The 19,994-nt window shown below is 31.7% G+C and overlaps 2 protein-coding genes across 2 annotated transcripts; one reads left to right on the top strand and one right to left on the bottom strand.

Moving 5' to 3' along the window:
* Positions 1-10,632: 10,632 nt before the first annotated feature.
* LOC115953378 (elongation factor P) lies at positions 10,633-15,443 on the top strand. The gene is made up of 7 exons (XM_031071006.1): positions 10,633-10,893; positions 11,016-11,093; positions 12,124-12,230; positions 13,621-13,698; positions 14,040-14,141; positions 14,451-14,532; positions 15,092-15,443. Exons 1-7 carry the CDS (start codon positions 10,737-10,739, stop codon positions 15,208-15,210), a joined length of 723 nt encoding a protein of 240 aa, XP_030926866.1. The 5' UTR covers positions 10,633-10,736; the 3' UTR covers positions 15,211-15,443.
* On the bottom strand, positions 15,430-17,392 carry LOC115953377 (pentatricopeptide repeat-containing protein At1g09900-like). The gene has a single exon (XM_031071005.1). The coding sequence runs from the start codon at positions 17,196-17,198 to the stop codon at positions 15,642-15,644; it is 1,557 nt and encodes a 518-aa protein (XP_030926865.1). The 5' UTR covers positions 17,199-17,392; the 3' UTR covers positions 15,430-15,641.
* Between the last annotated feature and the right edge of the window lie 2,602 nt (positions 17,393-19,994).

Below are 19,994 nucleotides of genomic sequence, written 5' to 3'. Positions count from 1 at the left end.
CTTATTTGGGTCAGCTAATCATTCGTGCCATATGATCACCTGGTAGGGCTATGTAGTATATGAAAAGATTGGCCCATGGTTAGTAACGTGGAGGTCAGTTGGTGCAATTTAAAACTAAAGCCAGAGAAGCACATCACTTTAAAAATAAAATTCAGGTTTATAATAAACTGAATTTCAAAGACAATGGCCAACCTTCAATGAATTGAAAAAACAATTCATAGAATCTATTAAGAATAGAAAATGGAAACTATTAGTTGTTCGTTTTGCATGCACCTAGACTAGTTTGGACATTTTAATGGTTGAATTCCATTATTCGAAATAACTTGGGACATATTGGTCTTTATAATTAATTAAGTTTATAACAAGTTATGGCAGACCGCGAGGTGCTGTCTGGTCCCTATTTTGTGTAATCTCTTGCTCCTCCTCGTGCAATAAAATTATCTTTATTTAATATATAGAATGTTTTTAAGTAATGATGGATTTTGGATCACCATTCATGTGAGACAATGTGATACCACATCATTATATTTTGAAAGTATCAAATAGCTGAATAAGTATTCTCAAATGATAATATTGCCTTTCATAAGCTTTAAGGTATTAGATGAGGCTGTATGTTTTAATTTATGTGGAATATTGTAAGAATAGAAATGTGAATGAGGTAAGGCGAAGCTAGATCATGAGTGCCTTGTTCCCACCCAATTCCCTATTTCTGGGGGAGATGTGAACACATGTGGGATAGATTGGGTTTAAGACGAGTTTGAGGTATTTTGTTATCTCCTAAAGAGGTGATTTCAACATTAATGAGACTAAGATAAAAATAAATAAATAAATTTAAAAAAATAAAAGAAGGAAGAGGAACAGTCGTGGGCGTGTTAAGAGAGAGAGAAATAAAGTATTTTGGGATAGTAATATAAAATATAAATTATAAATAGGATGTGTGTAAATAATTTAAATTTATATTAAATAAAAAATATATATACACACACACATTCAGGGTGAGGCAAGTCAAGCAGGTGAGGAAAGTTGAGTCAAGTGCTGTGGGAAATTATTGTCATCCCTATGTATGAAGGATTTAGGATTCTTCTTTGACCAACTAAACAATTTTCATCTTTTTAGAATAAAAAATATATTAAAACCCAAAACTAAATTAATAAGTGAAAAATAAAACTAGTAAATATCTAGTATATTAGAAAAATATAAAATAAAAGAAAAAAATACAAACTAATTATTTCTTAATATATTTCAACTCAATCATTAATCAAAATGAAATTTGATGTTCTTTTAAATCATGAAAGTAATTTATAATTTATTTTATACTATATTTCATAACACGTTTTTTTTTCAATGTATAAAATTAAAGTCATTCAGAAATTATTTTCCATTATCTTATTATATGTTGATATTCTTTCAACCAAAAAACTAGTTAGTGTCGTCAAGTTAAAACACACACACAAATAAAATAAATAATAATAATAAGTAGATTTATACAACAAAATATCTAAATTATAAATTTTCAAACTTTGACATTTGATTTCAAATATCAAACAACCAAAGTCGTGTATTTGTGTTAAACGAAGGCTAAAATCCGAATTACTCCCATTTTAAGTTTGTGTGGATTGTCATTGCGGTCCTTCCAATTTATTTATGTCATTTTAGTCCTTAAACCTTAACATTTTTGTTAAGTTGATCATTTTATCCATTGATGTTTACAAAACTATCATTAAATGTATTAAAACAATGTCGTATCACATATGTAAAGAATAATAGTTTCATAAATAACAATGGACAAAATGACTAATTTGACTGAAATGTTAAGATTCAAAGTCTGGGGAAAAAAAGCTTTATATATAAAATGACAATTCATCCAAACTTTATGTGATTTTATATGATGTCATAACTTTCAAGTTTCATCATCATCTTTAACAGTAAGCTCGTTAGCTTAGGATGTCATAAATAAACTCAACCATGTATGAACAACTTGTGCTTAACTCTAGAAAAAAAGTTCGTTTAGCCGGTAGACAAAGCAAGTTCAAAGGACAAGTTTAGATTTGACTATTAAATAAATAAAGATCAGACATAATAATGTGTTTGTAAACTTCACTTGTGAAGATTGATTAAAGTATATACATATAAATATTTGATATTCATACGTATAATGTATAACATATTTATATAAACTTGAGTCTAGATTAAGTCTATAGATCATGGCATACAATATAAAATTATAATTTATAATTTATTAACAATAACATATATAATCAATTCCATAGCAAAAATCATATATAAATTTTAACAATACAGAATTGATTAATCTAATTTTTATAAGTTTATAAATAGAAATCATTTTATATAAGAAATTAAAATAATACAATTTATTTATTAGCAGTTATTAACATAGATTTATTAATTTGAAAAAAAAAAATTAGAAAAAACTTTGCCTTACCTTTTTTGATAAGAAAATAAACCACAACATCTTCTATACTATTAATAAAAGGATTCTCATGTTTTGTCTTCAATTTTTAGCGTACCAAAATATCCTCATACAAATTCTGAAATAACATACCCTTTAGTTTAATTTTTTTTTTCTTACAAAAAAGAAAAAAAAAATGTTAAAACGGTAATACTATCTCACATACAAAAGGGAAAAAAAAAAAAAAAAACTGTTATTCTCACCACCCATTTGTATTCAATTATCTGATTTCTATCTGTATTTGTTATCTATTTGAATTCAAATACTTCAATTATCTTTATAAAAAACAAAAAACAAAAAAAAAAACAAAATTACTTCTTCCAAGAAAAAAAAAAAAACCCCACTATCTTACGCAAAAACTACTCATTCTTATCCTGAATTTTCTATGGTTTAAAATTTAAAAAAAAAAAAAAAAATCTTTAAAACATTTCAAAATTTTTGTTATCCAAATTCTATACAATTATCACAAATCCTCATTCATCCACACTAACGTTGTACAGTACACTAACCAAGGCATGGGAGAATGTCGATATGGTTGAATCTGGACCTTACACATAGAGTGGCTATGAGTAAAGGAAGAGGAAACATTGGCTACAAAGTTCTATCCTCAGCTTATGCCAAAGGTGTGACTGCCTTGGGAAGAAAGTAAGATATGCATTTGACATGATACTCAAGCACTCACAAAAGGGAGATAGTGATCTTCTAAGGTCAACAACTATAGAAACACACCTAATTGGCTGAGTTCATGTTAGACCACTTCAGGGACACATGTATCACCTACAATGCTTTTGATGTCCCTCTCGTTGTCCAAAAGTTGTTCCCCATGCAGGGGTAAAGTCACCTACCTACATGCCACAATGTTGATGTCGGCGTACTCTCTCTCCTTTTGTCACCAAGTAATACCCTAGATGTAGTAAAGTCCAAAATAATAAAATAATGACTTGACGCCTATCTTTGCACTCAGTAATATTCCTCAGATTATAAGAGGAACATGCAGTTGGACTTTTAGGGTAAGAACCCAAGTAGATCTTGTGAGAAGAGAGTAAAAGGTTGATAAGATAGTGAGGTAGAAAACAAGGTCTCTCTTTCTAAGGAAGAACATCTTTATTGTACAAGAGTTACCTCTTTTTCCATACAATACAAAGCTAAATAAAACAAGAATGATTCTTTCTTGCTCAAATTGTGGTTTTTCATCCACTTTTTAGGGTTTTCCACGTACATTTTTAGTTCCTTTTATATTCTTCCTATCACTTTCTTCTTCTTTAGGCATTATGATGTCAAAGTTTGCATTTTTGTCATTCATGAGCTTTCTCATCAAAATGTACTGTCAGATAACTTATTCACTCTCCCATATAAGCTCAAATCTAACTTGCATGTTCAAACGTATATCATCTTTTTTTTGTTCAAATCTCAAATTTTTTTATTTATCACAATTCTTATCCCAATCAATAAATTCAAATATCTCATTGGGTTTCAACTTCTTACGGTTCTTTATCTCATTTTTAAACATTATTCCATGTTACCTTACCTCCTTCTTTGGGGAAAAAAATACACAGTTATTAATATATTATTTTTAAGCATTATAACACTAAACCAAAAAAACAAATCTATTAATTATATATAAAGAGCTAATAGCTCATGAATAGTGTCTTTGGTCTATTCAATCATTGAGCTTTATTATTATTTTTTTTTTCAAGTACACCAGTTTTTTGAACTTTGTTTTTGCATTTGTTTATTTATTTATTTATTTTTGAATCTGTATATGTTTACTTTGTAAGCTTATGGTGTAGACATACAAAGAGTGGCAAATATTATACATATTTGCAAAAAAAAAAAACTATATATAAAAAGCGTGAATGGGAAAAACTATAATAGCTTCACTATAGTAGTTTTGGTTTGTTCAATTTTCACTGTTTTGCTGGCAATTTTTTTTTTTTTTTTTTGGGGTGAATGTGTAAAGCTGCAGTAGATTTGCTACAATATTTTTGGTTTGTCAAATTCGCACTGTTTTACATTGTAATAAAATATTAACATAACAAATTGTCACAATTTTTTCATAATTGTTAAGGTGTTAATTCCTTATAGGTTAAAATAAAATAAAAATATATTATACCGGAACCAACCACAACTAAAAATAAAGGTATTGTGAAAAAAGAAGTGCTACATCCATAATATTTTTCACAACACTTTCATAACAAATTATAAATAGTAAATTGTTACTGATTTTAATTTATACTTACTAAAGAAACTACTTTTTTATCCACCAATAACAACCTGTAACAACCTACTACTTATGATTTGTTGTGAAAATGTTGTGGACATAACATTTTTTCTATGAAAATGTTATGATATCTTGTTGTCGTCATAATGCTTTCAAAACTGCTTAACTGTCAATTTTTTACAAGTCAAAATAAAATATAACAAAATTATAAAGGTATTATGAAAATGTTGTATCATTTTATTGTGTTTTTAAATTTTTTTTGTTGATTTAGTCAGCTTTGTTAAGCCAAAATTCACTATTTCACATACAATTTTCTTAGGTTGACTTTTTGTATTTTTTTTTTTTTGGTGCACCATTTTAAGTAAAAACACATAGTTTTATACACAAAAATTTAGGATAAAAAAACTTTTCATCCTTTATGTTTGGGATACTTTACAATTCCTCCTTAAACTTTAAAATCAGGCAATCTTTCCCTTAATATTTTGGAAAAGAGCAAATATGTTATATTGTTGTTCTCTCAGTTAAACCCTAATGAAAACTGTAGGGACCGGCCCAGAATAACAAGTTGGCTGGGCCTTGGACCCGTCCGAGGACGATTCTGTCCGATGAGACGTCGCGGCCCATAATCCCTGCCCAAGCCAACTGGGACGAAGAAAACACTTCCGAGGAGTAATTCCTCCTCGGACATTCCAAAGTCCAGATCAATGATGCATCCCAGTTACTGTAGCCCTCACTCCAAACACGTAAAAAGAAAGAAGGCTCAAAATATCCCAACAAAGGCTGTCACCACCACATTAAATGCACCATAACTACTCTCTTGGCCGCATTAATGAAGAGAAGACCCCTGAACAGTGTTACCTTGGTCACCGCAACTCACAAAGAACTGGTAAGGGCGTCTGATGGGACAGGTGCTCAAGTGGGGGTTTGAATGATCAACAAGTGTAGGGCCCAGATGATAAAAGATGACCTATATCATATGTAAGAGTCCCCCAGAAAGAGGGGACGGAAAAAAGAGAGAGGGAGGGGAGACGAGAGAAACACAAGAAGTCATTGTACGAAAGCATGTCAATGAATAAAACTTCCACTTTCACATCAATTTTCTTGATTTACGTTTCTACATCCACTAAGGACATGCAACGAACCGTCTGAGCCAACTGGAACCGAGTTCTTCAGCCCACACTCTACAAACTTCATTGTGTGGGACTTCTTGAACCAGTGCCTGATCGTCCAGGACCGGGTTAACGAAAATCGTGTCCCTACAAAAACTTATGATTCTTAAAATATTTTATTGTATAATGTCTAAAATACTTCCACTAAATTTTAATATCCCAAAATTTTTTTTCACGTATTTTGAGTTTTAGACAGTAGTAATTCTTAGAAAATTGAAATGATGATATAAAGTTTTTTATTTGTTATCTAAAGAACATTGATTTTCGAGATTTAAATTTTTGAAACTTATAATTTATCTAATGAAAAATTTGATGTCACATGCCATTTTTTTATTATCTTTTTTATAATTTTCTTAGCAAAATTCAGTTTTTTTTATTGGAATATGATGATATTTGTTATTATTCTTAGAAATTTTTAGTAAGTGAATAAATCGCCTTTAGCAAATAGGAACTAAAAAACTATTATAGTAAAATAGATATTTATATGTTAAATAGCTACCCTAACTTTGTGGTTAATCAAAATTCTTATACGAATAAGATTAACTTTTTATAACCTAATTATTAAAATTCTTAAAATTAATGTCTCTTTTGATTAATGTTATGCATTTTAAAAATCAAATAATTTATATCTTTGTTTTATAATATAAATAAAATCTAAATTTGACCTTAATCACTACTCCTTTTTCACAGTAAGCACATTCCTTGGACGTGCTACCCAACTAGTTTATATATAAAAAGTGCGAATGCGCTAATGAACAGTAGTTACAGTGCCTTTTGGTTTATTCAATTGGCACTATAGCTACAGTGCTTCTTTTTTTTTTTTTTCTTTTAGTAATTGGTTTGTGTTTTTTTTTTCCTTTTAAATATTTATGTAAGCTGACACAATAAATATCACAATATTTTCACAATTATTGAGACGTTAATTTCCTATAGGTCGAAATAAAATAATAAAATATAAAATTGTGACCAACCACAACTGAAAATAAATGTTTTGTAAAAATGTTGTAACACTTGTTGTGTAAGTGTGTAAAAGCTACGATGTTTTTTGGTTTGTTCAATGTGTACTGTTCATCACTTCATTGGTTTTTTTTTTAGTCATCAATTTGCACTCTTTTTTTAAAAAAATATATATTTATATGAGCTGACATATATATTGTTATATTGACACAACAATTTTTTTTTTCTAGTCATTGATTTGTGCTATTTAAAAAAAATATATATTTATATGAGTTGGCATATATATTGTTATACATACATAACAAATTTCATAATATTTTCATAATTATTGACGTGTTTCTTATAGGTCGAAATAAAATAATAAAACATAAGACAATGACTAACCACAACTAAAAATAAATGTTTTGTGAAAATGTTGTAACACTTGTTGTGTGAATGTTTAAAATCTACTGTATTTTTGGTTTGTTCAATATGTACTATTCATCATTTAATTTTTTCTAGTCATTGGTATGTGCACTTTAAAAAAAAAAATATTTATATGAGCTGGCATATATATATTGTTATACTTACAAAACAATTTTTTTTTCTTTTAAATATTTATATGGGCGGACATATATATTGTTATACTGACACAACAAATTTCATCATATTTTCACAATTATTGAAGTGTCAGTTTCTTATAGATTGAAATAAAATAATAAAATATGAGATTGTGACCAACCATGGCTGAAAATAAATGTTTTGTGAAAATGTTATAATACTTGTTGTGTGAATGTGTAAAAGTTACGATACTTTTTGGTTTCTTCAATATATACTTTTCATCACTTCATTGGTTTTTATTTTTATTTTTTAGTCATCTGTTTGTGCTCTTTATTATTATTATTATGAGCTGACATATATATTGTTATACTGACACAACAAATTTCACAATATTTTCACAATTATTGAGGTGTTAATTTCTTATAAGTCGAAATAAAATAATAAAATATGAGACTGTGACCAACTATAATTGAAAATAAATGTTTTGTGAAAATGTTGTAACACTTGTTGTTATCATAATATTTTCACAATTGTTGAGATCTCAGTTTCTTATAAATCAAATAAAAAATGCTAAGTTAACAACATTTTCACACTAATTTCACAATAAATCATAGGTAAGCTATTATTGATGGATAAAAAAGTGATATCAGTCGTGGGTCTATTTTAAATTAGTAACAACTTGTCATCTATAATTTGTTATGAAAGTATTATGGAGATAACATTTTTATAAAAATAAATAATAATATATCAGACCGAAACTTACCATAGCTGAAAATAAAGGTACAGTGAAAATATTGTTACATTTTGTTGTATTCCTAAACTTCTTTTTTGGTTTAGTTAAATTTGGTGAACAAAAATTTACTGTTTCACGCACAATTTTCTTCTGTTGGTTTTTTGTTTGTTGTTTTTTTTAATGCATAGTTTAAAGTGGTTGTCCCAAATAAAACCCAATAACAATTTACTATCAAGAATTTGTTGTGAAAATATTGTGAATATAACATTACTCTAAAATAAAATTATAAAATATCATACTAGGGCCCACCATAGCTAAAATAAGGGTATTGAGAAAATATCGTGACATTTATTGTATTTCTAACTTTTTTTTTATAGCCAATTTGTTGAGCCAAAATTCAAAGTTTTACGGACAGTTTTCTTGGGTTGACTTTTTTTTTAACACACTATTTAAAGAAAAAAAAAAAAAAAAAAAAAAAAACACACACACACACACACACACACACACACATAGTTTTACCAACAAAAAAAAATTATGGAAAAAAATATTTTCCCCTTTATGTTTGGGTAGTTTCATCCCCCAACATTAAAACTGAATAATTTCCACATTTATATTTTGTAGACAAGTATATAGTCCTTATTATTACTCTCTTAGTTAAACCCTAACAAAATCTTATGGTTCCTATAAAATTTCATTGTGCAGTATTTAAAATGCCTCACTAAATTTTAATGTTCCAAAAATTTTCTTCGTTTATTTTGAGTTTTACGTGTTAGTCATACTTAGAAAGTAAAAATGGTGATGTATAATATTCTATTTGTTACCTAGAGAACACTAATTTATTAGTGGTTTAAATCTTCTAAATTTATAATTTTATCTAATAGAAATTTCAATGACATATGTCTTTTGTTATTTTGTTCTTTTTTTTATTTGTTTTCTTTCTTAAAAATGTGTAAATTAAAAATTAAGTTAAGCATTGTAGTTATGCTATTAAAATAAAATGATAAAGAATGAAGTATGAATAACAAAATATTCATTGCAAATGATTGTAGATATTTATTTTGATGAAGAGTTTCAATTGTAGTGTAAGGACATGGTTTGAATCCTAAGCCCAAATGATAAAAGGATTTAGGCCCAAAGAGCCTAGTACAATGAATTTGTAAAGAGTGGATTAGAAAATTAGGTTCTAATGAGTTGGGTCACGGTTACAATGGATCTAGTAGACAATAAAGTGAAAATAGACTGGATTTATCTAAGGAAAATCGTCATCGGCACAATCCGAGGAGATCAGTTTTTGTATATATTACTTGAAGTTGGTTACAAATACAGCTTTGATTGCTACAGTATTTCTTTCTCAATTCTCCGATCCCCTTCTCTTAGGGTCTCTCTTCTATTTTATATTGTTTTCCCCTTTTATCTCTACCCTCCACGTGTAGGTCAGATCGTTGGTGTTGATCATTGTCCCATTAGTACATTCTTGAAGTTTTTGGGTAGTAGCTGTAAGACTGAAAACTACTGTTTAGGTATCACTTCCTCATTAATGTGGTCAAAGAGTTAGCTGCACAACATTCAATAAGGTGGCAACAGCCTTTCCTTAGATATTTCGTAGCTTTCCTCTATCCTGTTCCTTCCTGATACTTATTCTCATCCATAGAATGATTTGGAATGTTACCCTTGATGGCAGACCACACCCTTTGACCTTGGCTTTTTTCAGTTGACGAGGCATTCCTCCTCGAACCATTCTCTTGGATGGTTTTGATCGGACTTCACTTCTTCATTTACTAATATGGATCCTTATGAAAGTGTTTACCTATCCTCGAATTACCTAACGTTCTCGGATTGGGCTCTTGACCTAGTATGTACATAGATATGGGCTCTCGAGTCTATTACCCCTACATGTAGCATATGTCATCATTTATTGCGAAAATTTAAATATTGTGATAATATTTTATAAAAATTTAGTTGTTTATTGTTGGAAGATGATGACATTTGTTATCATTCTTAGTATAATTTTTTTGTGAGTAGATACTGTCTTTAGTAAATAGGTACTAAGAAATGAAAAAGTATTTTGTATTAAATGATATTATGTCATCCGTATCAAAATCCAATAAACAAGAGACATGTATGCAAAAATAACTACCCACTAACACATATCTTTCAATTATTAGTGGGTTAGTTATTTTTTGCTGATATATCTTATATACTTATTGGAGTTTGATACAGCTAATATGATATCATTTTATACCAAATACCTTCTTCTAAGAAATTATCATACTAAATAGATAGCCTTATGTTAAATAATTATTCTAAATTTAAATACATAATTTAATACTATTTCAAAAAATAACTTTTATCTTAAATTTTCTCACTCAAGGAGCAGCACGTTCATGAAACCCTTACTAGTAAATAAAAAAGAGTGAATATATAACGAAGTTCATTAATGAACTGCAGTTCTTTTTTTTTTTTTTTCTTTGAAAAAAAAAATCATAAAATTATAATCCTTAACCGTTAGGAGCAGGCCCGGTCCATAAAACCCTCCTTATCTAAGAAAACATTTCCGACAATTTCATAGTACACTTTGTTTTCAATTTTCTTCTCACAGTTCATTCGGTTACTCCAAATTCTATAGTCTATACAACCAAAACCACCATGGCGGGAATGGCGACCTTCAATCTCTCTTCTGCTTCGTCTTCCATCTACAGCCGTCCATCACTACCATCATCAAAACCTTCATCACTTTTGTTCTCATCAAGGCCGTCCATTCTCCCAATGCAGCGAACTCCGTTCCGTTCCAGAATACTTCCAAGTAAAAATGCCCCTCCGTTTATTACCTTCCTCAATTTTGTTAGAGCTTGAGAGTTCAATTTCAAAAGGGTATATTAATGACTTGTTTGTGTGTGTGTGTTTTTTTTTTTTTTTGCATTGCAGAGATTTATGCATTTTCTAGTAACGATATCAAAGTGGGTTCCAACATTGAAGTCGATGGCGCTCCTTGGAGAGTTTTGGGTATTGTTTCCAAAAGATATTCTGTAACTATTATTAGCTTTTAACTGGGTTTTGATTTCTAAGTCCTGCATTGTGTGTGACTTATGTGTTTTTTGAGGGTTTAAGCCTTATGAAAGGAAGAAAAGAAAATTGAATTTGGGAATATACTTTTTACTAATTTTGAAGAGAGTAATTTATTTGGTACTGTGGATCCCGTTAACTTAACTGGTAAATTTTTCTTGTCATTGAATAAAGAACATGAGTTGGAATCCCACCAAATAGAAATTCATTGGTGTCTTTGTTTGATGATAAATAGCAAGCATTATGAAACAGATGCAATAATTGTGCGCCACACTATTCCTCAGTAAAGAACAATGCTGCCATTCATGTGAGAGGAGAGAGCATTGAGTACTGAATAATTTTACTTCTTAAGAATGGTTGGTTTGCATCCTTTTTTTCTTGACCAGTGAATCGTAAAATCGAGGGAGAACGAGTTGTAATTTGTATTGTTGACCCCCTGTACACTCTCTGTGTACTAGGGTGCCCCTTTTTTGGTATCAATAAAACTTATTACTTATCAAAAACGAGTTGTAATTTGTAAACCAGAATTTAAAATTGAAGTAGACTGAATCCATTTTTTGTGAGTGGGACCTAACTTTGTTTTGCTAATTATATTCATGAACTAATTTATCTTTTGGGTAATATGCATGTGAATTATATTTTGTGCATAGCATTAGTGCAGTTGTCAATACCCAGTGCCGAAAACAATAAAGTTCTTTGTAATCATTTGTGTCATTGCGTGTTCCCGTTCAACGAGTAGTTAAGAGACAAGAAATTGGGTTTGGTATCATCCAATGGTTTGATTTGGTAGTTTTCAAAATTTACTTACTTAGTTCCATATATTTGCCTTATATCTGTGGTGTCTAATTTATAGACCACTCTGTTTTTCTAGGAGGAATCTTTTTATTCTTTAGGGACACCCTTCTGCTTTTTGCACATGTAATTTTGAATCTTATAGCTTGAATGCCCATTGGCCTTCACCCTTCTGCAGAGTTTCTTCATGTGAAACCTGGAAAAGGTGCAGCATTTGTGAGGACCAAGATGCGTAATTATATAACAGGAAACACAGTTGAGAAGACTTTTAGAGCTGGAGTTACGGTAATGTATTTCATATTGCATACAGCTATATCATTAATTTATGTGCCCTGGTACCTTGTAAGTTCAATATAGTTTGCAATGGCTAACATATGAACAACTTAACTATGTCTGCAGCATTTTCTTAATGATTTATAGGTATGTCATGTTGTTGGAACTTAATTGAATCACTTAATTTAGTACATTATTTAAACTTTGGCTAAGTGAAAGATGTGTCATTTTTCATTGGGATTCTGTTGTAGTTTTTACTTGCTACTTACATTTGCTGCTTCGTCATTTAAGATAGACTATGGAAAGGATTAGATGCTCCAACTTATGGTACCTTGCAGGCTTGCAATAATGTTTTAGTTAACTTTAAAGTGTAATATTTTCTTCAGCTAATCTTATTTTAGATGTGAATTTACTTCACATCTATTTTACAGAAACCTTGTAAAGGTGCATCATTTTATTTTTAGGAAAACTTTCAAACTAGGGATTGTTACAAAGTAATCTATTTGCTACGTCTTAAGTTGTGTAATTTTGCCTTCAGTTGTATAGCTCAGCTTTCAACTTGGGATCCACCAGTGTAAAAGGGTTAAACCATTCATCTCAGCTGTTGTTTAATTTCCCTTTGCCTTCAGTTGTATAGCGCAGCTTTCAACTTGGGATCCACCAGTGTGAAAGGGTTAAACCCTCATCTCAGCTGGAGGTGACATAAGCTATGATATGGTTATCAAGGTCCTTTTTCTGGGTAGCTCTGTCTGTGCTTTTCTAAACAATCACCTATTATGGCCAAAAAAACATCAGTAAGACCAGAAAACTTAAATTCTCATATGACATTTGGGAAATGAGGATTCTCTAACATATTCTAGAGCCTTTGTACTTTGTTCTTGTTATGACATATGGTTACTTTGTTGAATTTCACAGTGTTGGTAGTTGCTTCTTTTATTTATTTATTTCTTGGATGTCGCCGTTTAGGAGCTCAGCCATAAGACCATTATTCATTGCATATTATGCAATGTGAAATATCTTTAATAGTAAGAAGCATGGACATGGACACGGAAATTGAGACGGACACAAGAAGACACGATGACCTGAAAATTCTTGAAAAATCAAGACACAACACAGTGGGAATACGACAATTAGTCAATATATATATAGGAAAGTTTTATGTTTATTTTAAAATTTCAAAATAAATAACTATCAAAAATACAAAATCTTTTAAAATATATCTAAAACCAAAGGAATTAAAAAAATAAAAATAAAAATCCCTCCCAACACATTGAGGTTTGTGATTATAAAGTCAATTGGAACATATGGCACCCATGATAATGCTCATATATCTATGTTATACTATGCCTCTTCAGTTCATTCTCTCTCTCTCTCTTGTCCTTATGTGTAATTGTTTGTCCAGATTGATGAGGCAGATATATTCAAGGAAACAAAGCAGTTTACATATAAAGATGGCTCTCAATTTGTCTTTATGGATCTGGTATTTTTCAGTATCCTAATCCTCTGATATGTTTGTTAGCGTAGTGTTTTAAGAATTTTATTTTGACAATTCAATAGTTATAACTTGGGAGGGGAGATTTGAACCTTGGATGTATCCAATGGAAACATCAGGAGGTGTCAATCAATTGAGCTACAAGCTCTTGGCTGATTATAAGAATTAAAAATTCTTTTGTGTGTGATGACTAGTTAGACATCTACTTCAGGACTATTGGGATCAGTTCCTTTTTTGGTGCTTATATGTTTGTCTTAAGGTAACAGGCACTGCATTGAAAGACTTATTCTATAGTTATTTTCTTAGTTTTTAATGTTGTATTTTCACAGAGTACGTATGAAGAAATCCGCCTCAATGCTGCTGATGTTGGGGATAAGACAAAATTTCTGAAAGAGGGAATGGACTGCACTGTTCTTTTTTGGAATGGAAAAGTATTTACTAAATCCATTACCCTCTCATTCTTTATTTTCTATTGTTTTTTTTGCAAAAGAGCGTGCTTTTCTAGAGTTGTGTTTAAGAGGGTGCTGTTTAAACTTTAGGAAGGAAGAGGGTGAATTTCCACATTTATGCATCATCAGTTGAAAACTGAGCAATGTTCTTATTCATTGGTGTCATATTTTAGTGCCCTTATTTTCACAAGTTAGATGCATATGCTTGCATATATACAGATGGCATCACTAGATGTTTATTATTGTTGTTAATATTATCATTTAATAATCTTCTTGTTTGTATTCTTGCAGATTATTGATTTTGACCTGCCCATCACAGTGAAGTTGAAAGTGGTTGATGTAGATCCTGGACTTAAAGGTGACACTGCTCAAGGTAATGTCATTTGCTTTCTCTTGCAATTTCCAAGGACCAAATTTATTCTGTAGTAGATCTAAATTCTGATCAATTCATGAAATGTGGGGACAAAGGGCTGTGCAGACGGGTCCATCCTTTTACTGTGTTAAGATTTCCCTGGACAGATCGAAATGTACTCACAAGTTGGGCACAGTAGATAATCAAAATGATCCTGCAAGACTAAGTATAAACCATGCAGAATGTGCATCTAAATGATTATGTAGGTTTCAAATGTGCAAGTTTAAGTAAATGATTGTTTGCTAATGAGACATTTGGAATCTCCTTCTCTGCATTTTCATTAATGGAATACAAAAATTGAATAAAAAGTGTACTTTTTCTGATTTGTCCATTGTGTTTGCAACCATAAAGCTATGAGGTAATGTCTGGATACCAAATGGGACGGGGCTCATTTGTCTTTTTAATAAGTTTCAATCATGGGGACCCTCTTTTCTTCCCCCGCCCCCTTCTTCCACCTTCTTCTTCTTCAGATTTCATTTAATTCTTTAACTGACTATTCGAGAATGAAATCTTGTGGCAGGTGGAACAAAGCCAGCAACTGTTGACACTGGTGCTGTGGTTAATGTTCCATTGTTTGTAAATATAGGCGATGAAATATTGGTGGATTCAAGAACAGGGCAATACATGAGCCGTGCATAAGTATTATCCGAGAGTCTTGTGCCTTCATTTGGGGCAAGAAATGTACATCGAGCTTTAGCGTAGCAAATGGTTGCAAATGTTAAATTGTACTCTCAATTCAATTGTTGACTCGTTTGAGAATTTTTATAGGTTGTAATTTCTTTTTGTATGAAAAGAGAGAAAAATTATTAGCCATTCAAACGGATTAGTACATCTAAATAGCGAAGTTAATAATGGGAATAATTCGTAACACACATTCACTGGTGCAGAGTATTATAAATTTATAATGAAACATTTTGCAGTTTATCAATAATTGAGAATTACATCGAGCAATGAATCAAATTATACACTACTATCACTACAACAACAACAACAACAATCACTACTGCTACTAAATTCTTTTTTGCAATTCTATTATATTCGAAGTCATACTCTCAATTACTTAATTCTCTTTATCTTGGCTTGCTATTGGGAATCACACCTCGCTTCAACGCTGTGCCATATATACTACAAGCGGCCAAGGGCCATCTCCGTTTATTGCACCCCTCGATTAAGAGGTTATAAGACATTCTGCTGGGGATTATTATTCTTTCATCCATGAGGACCAGAATTAACAAAGCCTCATCTACCCTGTCTCCAGCACAAAGTGCTAGAATTACATTGTTAAAGGTGATTGCTCCTGGAGAATTCCCCATTCGTATCATATCATGCAGGTTGTCCAATGACTTCTCAATCTTCCCTCCCTTGCATAAAGCTTGGATCATTAGGCAGTAGGTACTGGGGTCTATGTCATAAAACCCAGTTTTCATTTTCTCAAACACTTCATGTGCATCTTCTAGCAGGTCTTTTTCTTTCCAGGATCTCCTGCATAACCCTCTTAAAAGAAGATTCATAATCCTTTTGTCTACTTCAATACCATCCTCCACCATTTCCTTATAAGTTCGTAGCGCTGACCGGATTTTACCCCATTTTAGCAATCCATGCAACAGGGTGCTATAACTTATACAATCGGGCCTGCAATTCCCCTGCTTCATTTGCTTCAAAACAACTATACCCTTCAAAGGCCTTCCCTCCTTACAATACCCTTGAAACAATGTATTGTAAGTGACCACACTTGGTGCCAATCCCATCTCCACAGCTTCATCTAGCAATTCCATTGCCTCATCTGACCTACCCACTTTACAAAAACCATCCATAACAGCTGTGTATGTATAAACGTCTGGCTTCATTGAATCTTTCTTGATTTTTAACAACAATTCAAATGCTTCCTCCACCCTCCCCACATAACACAACCCCTTTAACAAGCAATTGTATGTCTGAACTGTGGGCTTGCAACCTATTGTGCCCATGAAATCAAAAACCTCAAAAGCTCTCTGCATTCTACCTCTTTTGCACAGTGCATTTATGAGAATAGTGATAGTTACAACATCTGGGTGAAAACCCTCCTCTACCATATAGTCCAAGACTTGTTTAGCCTCATCCAGCTGGTTTTTCTTGCAGTGGCACCTGAGGACAATGGAAAATGTCCAAGAATCTGGTTCTAGCTCATAAGATGATAAATCAGAAAACAGTTTCAAGGCAAAGTCTGGATCTTCTGCTATAAACAAAGCCATGAGCACATCATTGGCTCCAGATATGGTACTAAAGCCACCATCTTTGACATAAGAACTGAGAAATTCAGTTCTTTCTTTAGAGGGTAACTCTCTAATTCTATCTGCCAATTCTTGTACGTGAAATCTACTAGTTCTCTTATCAATACCCAGGTTCTTTTCTGCTTGTTTGATAGGTAAAACCTCAACTTTATCAACCAGGTAATTCCCATGTACAGGTGGGTTAGGATTTGTTGAAGAGAGTGACAGTGTTGTGAGGACAACTAGCTTACCATGTTGTGTTTTCCTATAGTGGCTTCTGTAGATGTTGCTGAAGAAGAAAGGGGTATTGAGCAAAGTGGATTGGACGGGAACAGGAGATTGAAGAAGTGTAAAGGGTGCAGGATACGGAGAAGACATCAAATCAGAGAGAGAGAGAGTGGTGGATAGGTAAAATACGAACTTACGATATATATAAAGTGTATGCTTTTCATGGACGTTTTGAAAGTGAAGTTACAAAAGGGCGGTGCTGCTATTGGAACATTGAGGCGAATGGGAAGGAGTAATCTGTGGATTCTGTGCCTCTTCAGATACGAAATTCAACACATACACAATTGCCTTAAAAATGTGATTTTAAAAAGGATAGATATTGTTGCACAACCCACACCTTAATGCACACACTTTACTCACGTGTAAAAAAGCAATCATCTCTTTTAAAAATGAGATTTATGGATAAGTCATTTCAAGAATACTTAGGTAGTGAGTTCAATTGATTTAAATGATGTGCTATAAATTCGGAGATCTTAAATTTCATCCACCACACTATCGGTCCATGAAATTTCTAAGATATTCCATAAGCTGGGAGTGGAATGATAGACCCAAAAATAGGAACATCACTTCCTTTATGAACAAACAGTTACATGAGACAAATAAATAATTTAGTTTCCCAAATCTTTTTTTCATATAGAGTTCATATCCAACTCACAAAACTCTCATTTTTGTAAGGTTTGAGAGATGATTGATAAACCATCTTATCTCCATATTTTTTTAAAAGTTGATTCCTAAACTCAAATCGTCGAACCTGTGAGGCTGCAACCTATTGCGTTGGGTGAAAGATTATTACCATCACATCAAGCTTGACCTCCCAACTCCCAAGTCCCAACTTTCAGATTACATTCCTAATTTCCACATTCTCTGGGTCCGGGCATTGTAAATCTATTCACAAGTGCAGAAGTGGAACCTTAAATAGATTAGAAAAGTAATGCCAAACGCCAAACTTTGTACAATTTTAGATCATGTAAATGTCAGCTAGGCCAAGAGGGTTGAAACTAAAAAGCCCTTAAACTTCAGAAGACATTATCAGGAAAAAAAAAAAAAAAACCATCCAAGTTCTAACATTCTAACTCAAAATATTGCGCACAATAAGACACACTACTCACTTTTCATTCCTTTTCATAATCGTTACATGTTATCTGCGTATACTTATAGCATCTTTAAACTTTAATTGCCAAAAAAGAAGAAGAAAAATATGTAGAAGTAGAAGGGAATTGTGAATAAGAATATATTAAAACCACTTAAAAATCTTCAAGCATTTTAATCTGGGCTTGCTTCTTTCCACCATGATTACCCTTTGTACCAAGAATGGGCTTGAGCAACATCTTCAGGGCCTTGAGGAAGCCCGAACCACGACGCCCTCGTTTAACTTGCTTTACCAAAGGTGGTGGAGATGAACCTGCTGGTCCAATCGATGGTGCAACAAATCCAAATCCACCTGCACTTGATGTAAGGCTTCGGCCCAGAACCTGGTTAAGTTGCACCTCAAAGGAGCTTCTTTCAAACCCATCCAACAGTGTGCTTTGCTCATCTCCAAATATCCTAAGGACTGCTTCTATTTCATCCATTGCACCCAATTGCTGAGGAAATGTTAACTGTTTATGCTTTATACACGAGAATATATTATTTGGAAGCTATGTTATGGCTTGGATTGATGTTCTAAGGTAAAGTTTAAGAAGCTAAAACTATTAAGAATACATGATAAGTTGTGATTGATGGAGTATAAAGTGGAATACAAAAAAATGGGAAGATGATTTGTATTCGTGTGAGAACACAATCTTTGAGAATTTTTTCATTTAGTCTTCCACCTCATCTTTTAATTAGTGTCGTGTGTCACTCTTCTTTGAAAAGAAAATAATTACTATTCATTTAGCATTTCACCTAAGCAATGGTATTAATTGATTCATGGAATCTTCCACCTAAGAAATGTTTTAAAGACTTATTTAATTTTTATTATTTATTTATATTCAACAATAACAAATTTTCAATATATAGAGTGCCATGTGTCACTCTTCCTTGAAAAGAAAATAGGCACTATTCAGTTAACATTTCACCTATGCAATGGTTTTAATTAATTGATTTATTTGAAGCAAAAAAAAAAAAATTTAATTGATTTATTGAGCCTTTTACCTAATAAAGATTTTAATGAATTATTTAAATTTTATCATTTATTTATATTCAGCAATAAAAAAATTTATTTGCTAAGTATTTAAATTTAATAAAAATTCTGTGCAACCATTAGTAGGATATTTATATACCTTTTGTAGCCCAAAAATAATAACCAAATCATTTTTGGGTGGAGTATTATATCTACCTAATACTCCACATGAATGTTACAGCCGGAGCCATGAAAGAAGTGCTAAAGGTTACAACTTACAAGCCGTTGATCATGAATGGTACTCATATATTTCTTCTCTAAATTGTAGAAAATCCTTAGTAGTTTCCCCTTCCCAAACACACATATACATATTTTGACTGTGGCACCATCTATATGACACAAGAACTGAGAAATTCAGTTCTTTCTTTAGAGGGTAACTCTCTAAATTTTATCTACCAATTCTTGTACCTGAATCTACTAATTCTCTTATCAATACTACCCGAATTCTTTTCTTCTTGTTTGATAAGTAAACACTCAATTTTATGAACCAAGTGATTCCCACTTGGTAGAAGAGAGTGACGGTGTTGTAAGGACAACTAGCTTACCATGTTGTGTTTTCCTAAAGTGACTTCTGTACCTGTTGCTGATGAAGAAAGGGCTATTTAGCAAAGTGGATTGAACCGGAGATTGAAGAAGTGTGGAGGGTGAAGGATAAAGAGAAGACATCAAATCAGAGAGAGGTGGATAGGCAAACTAGAAATTCAATTTGTATAAAGCATATACTT

The sequence above is a fragment of the Quercus lobata genome, chromosome 7 (genome assembly GCF_001633185.2).
Source record: "Quercus lobata isolate SW786 chromosome 7, ValleyOak3.0 Primary Assembly, whole genome shotgun sequence".
NCBI classification, from domain to species: Eukaryota; Viridiplantae; Streptophyta; class Magnoliopsida; order Fagales; family Fagaceae; genus Quercus; species Quercus lobata.
Note: the sequence above shows the minus strand (reverse complement) of the source record. Positions and strands in the feature narration are given on the sequence as shown.

Excerpts from the sequence above, each read along its gene's own strand:
- LOC115953378 (XM_031071006.1), top strand. The coding sequence starts at position 10,737 with ATGGCGGGAATGGCGACCTTCAATCTCTCTTCTGCTTCGTCTTCCATC. Across the intron at positions 10,894-11,015 it reads CCGTTCCAGAATACTTCCAA|AGATTTATGCATTTTCTAGT; the intron begins GTAAAAATGCCC and ends TTTGCATTGCAG. Across the intron at positions 11,094-12,123 it reads CGCTCCTTGGAGAGTTTTGG|AGTTTCTTCATGTGAAACCT; the intron begins GTATTGTTTCCA and ends ACCCTTCTGCAG.
- LOC115953377 (XM_031071005.1), bottom strand. The coding sequence starts at position 17,198 with ATGTCTTCTCCGTATCCTGCACCCTTTACACTTCTTCAATCTCCTGTT.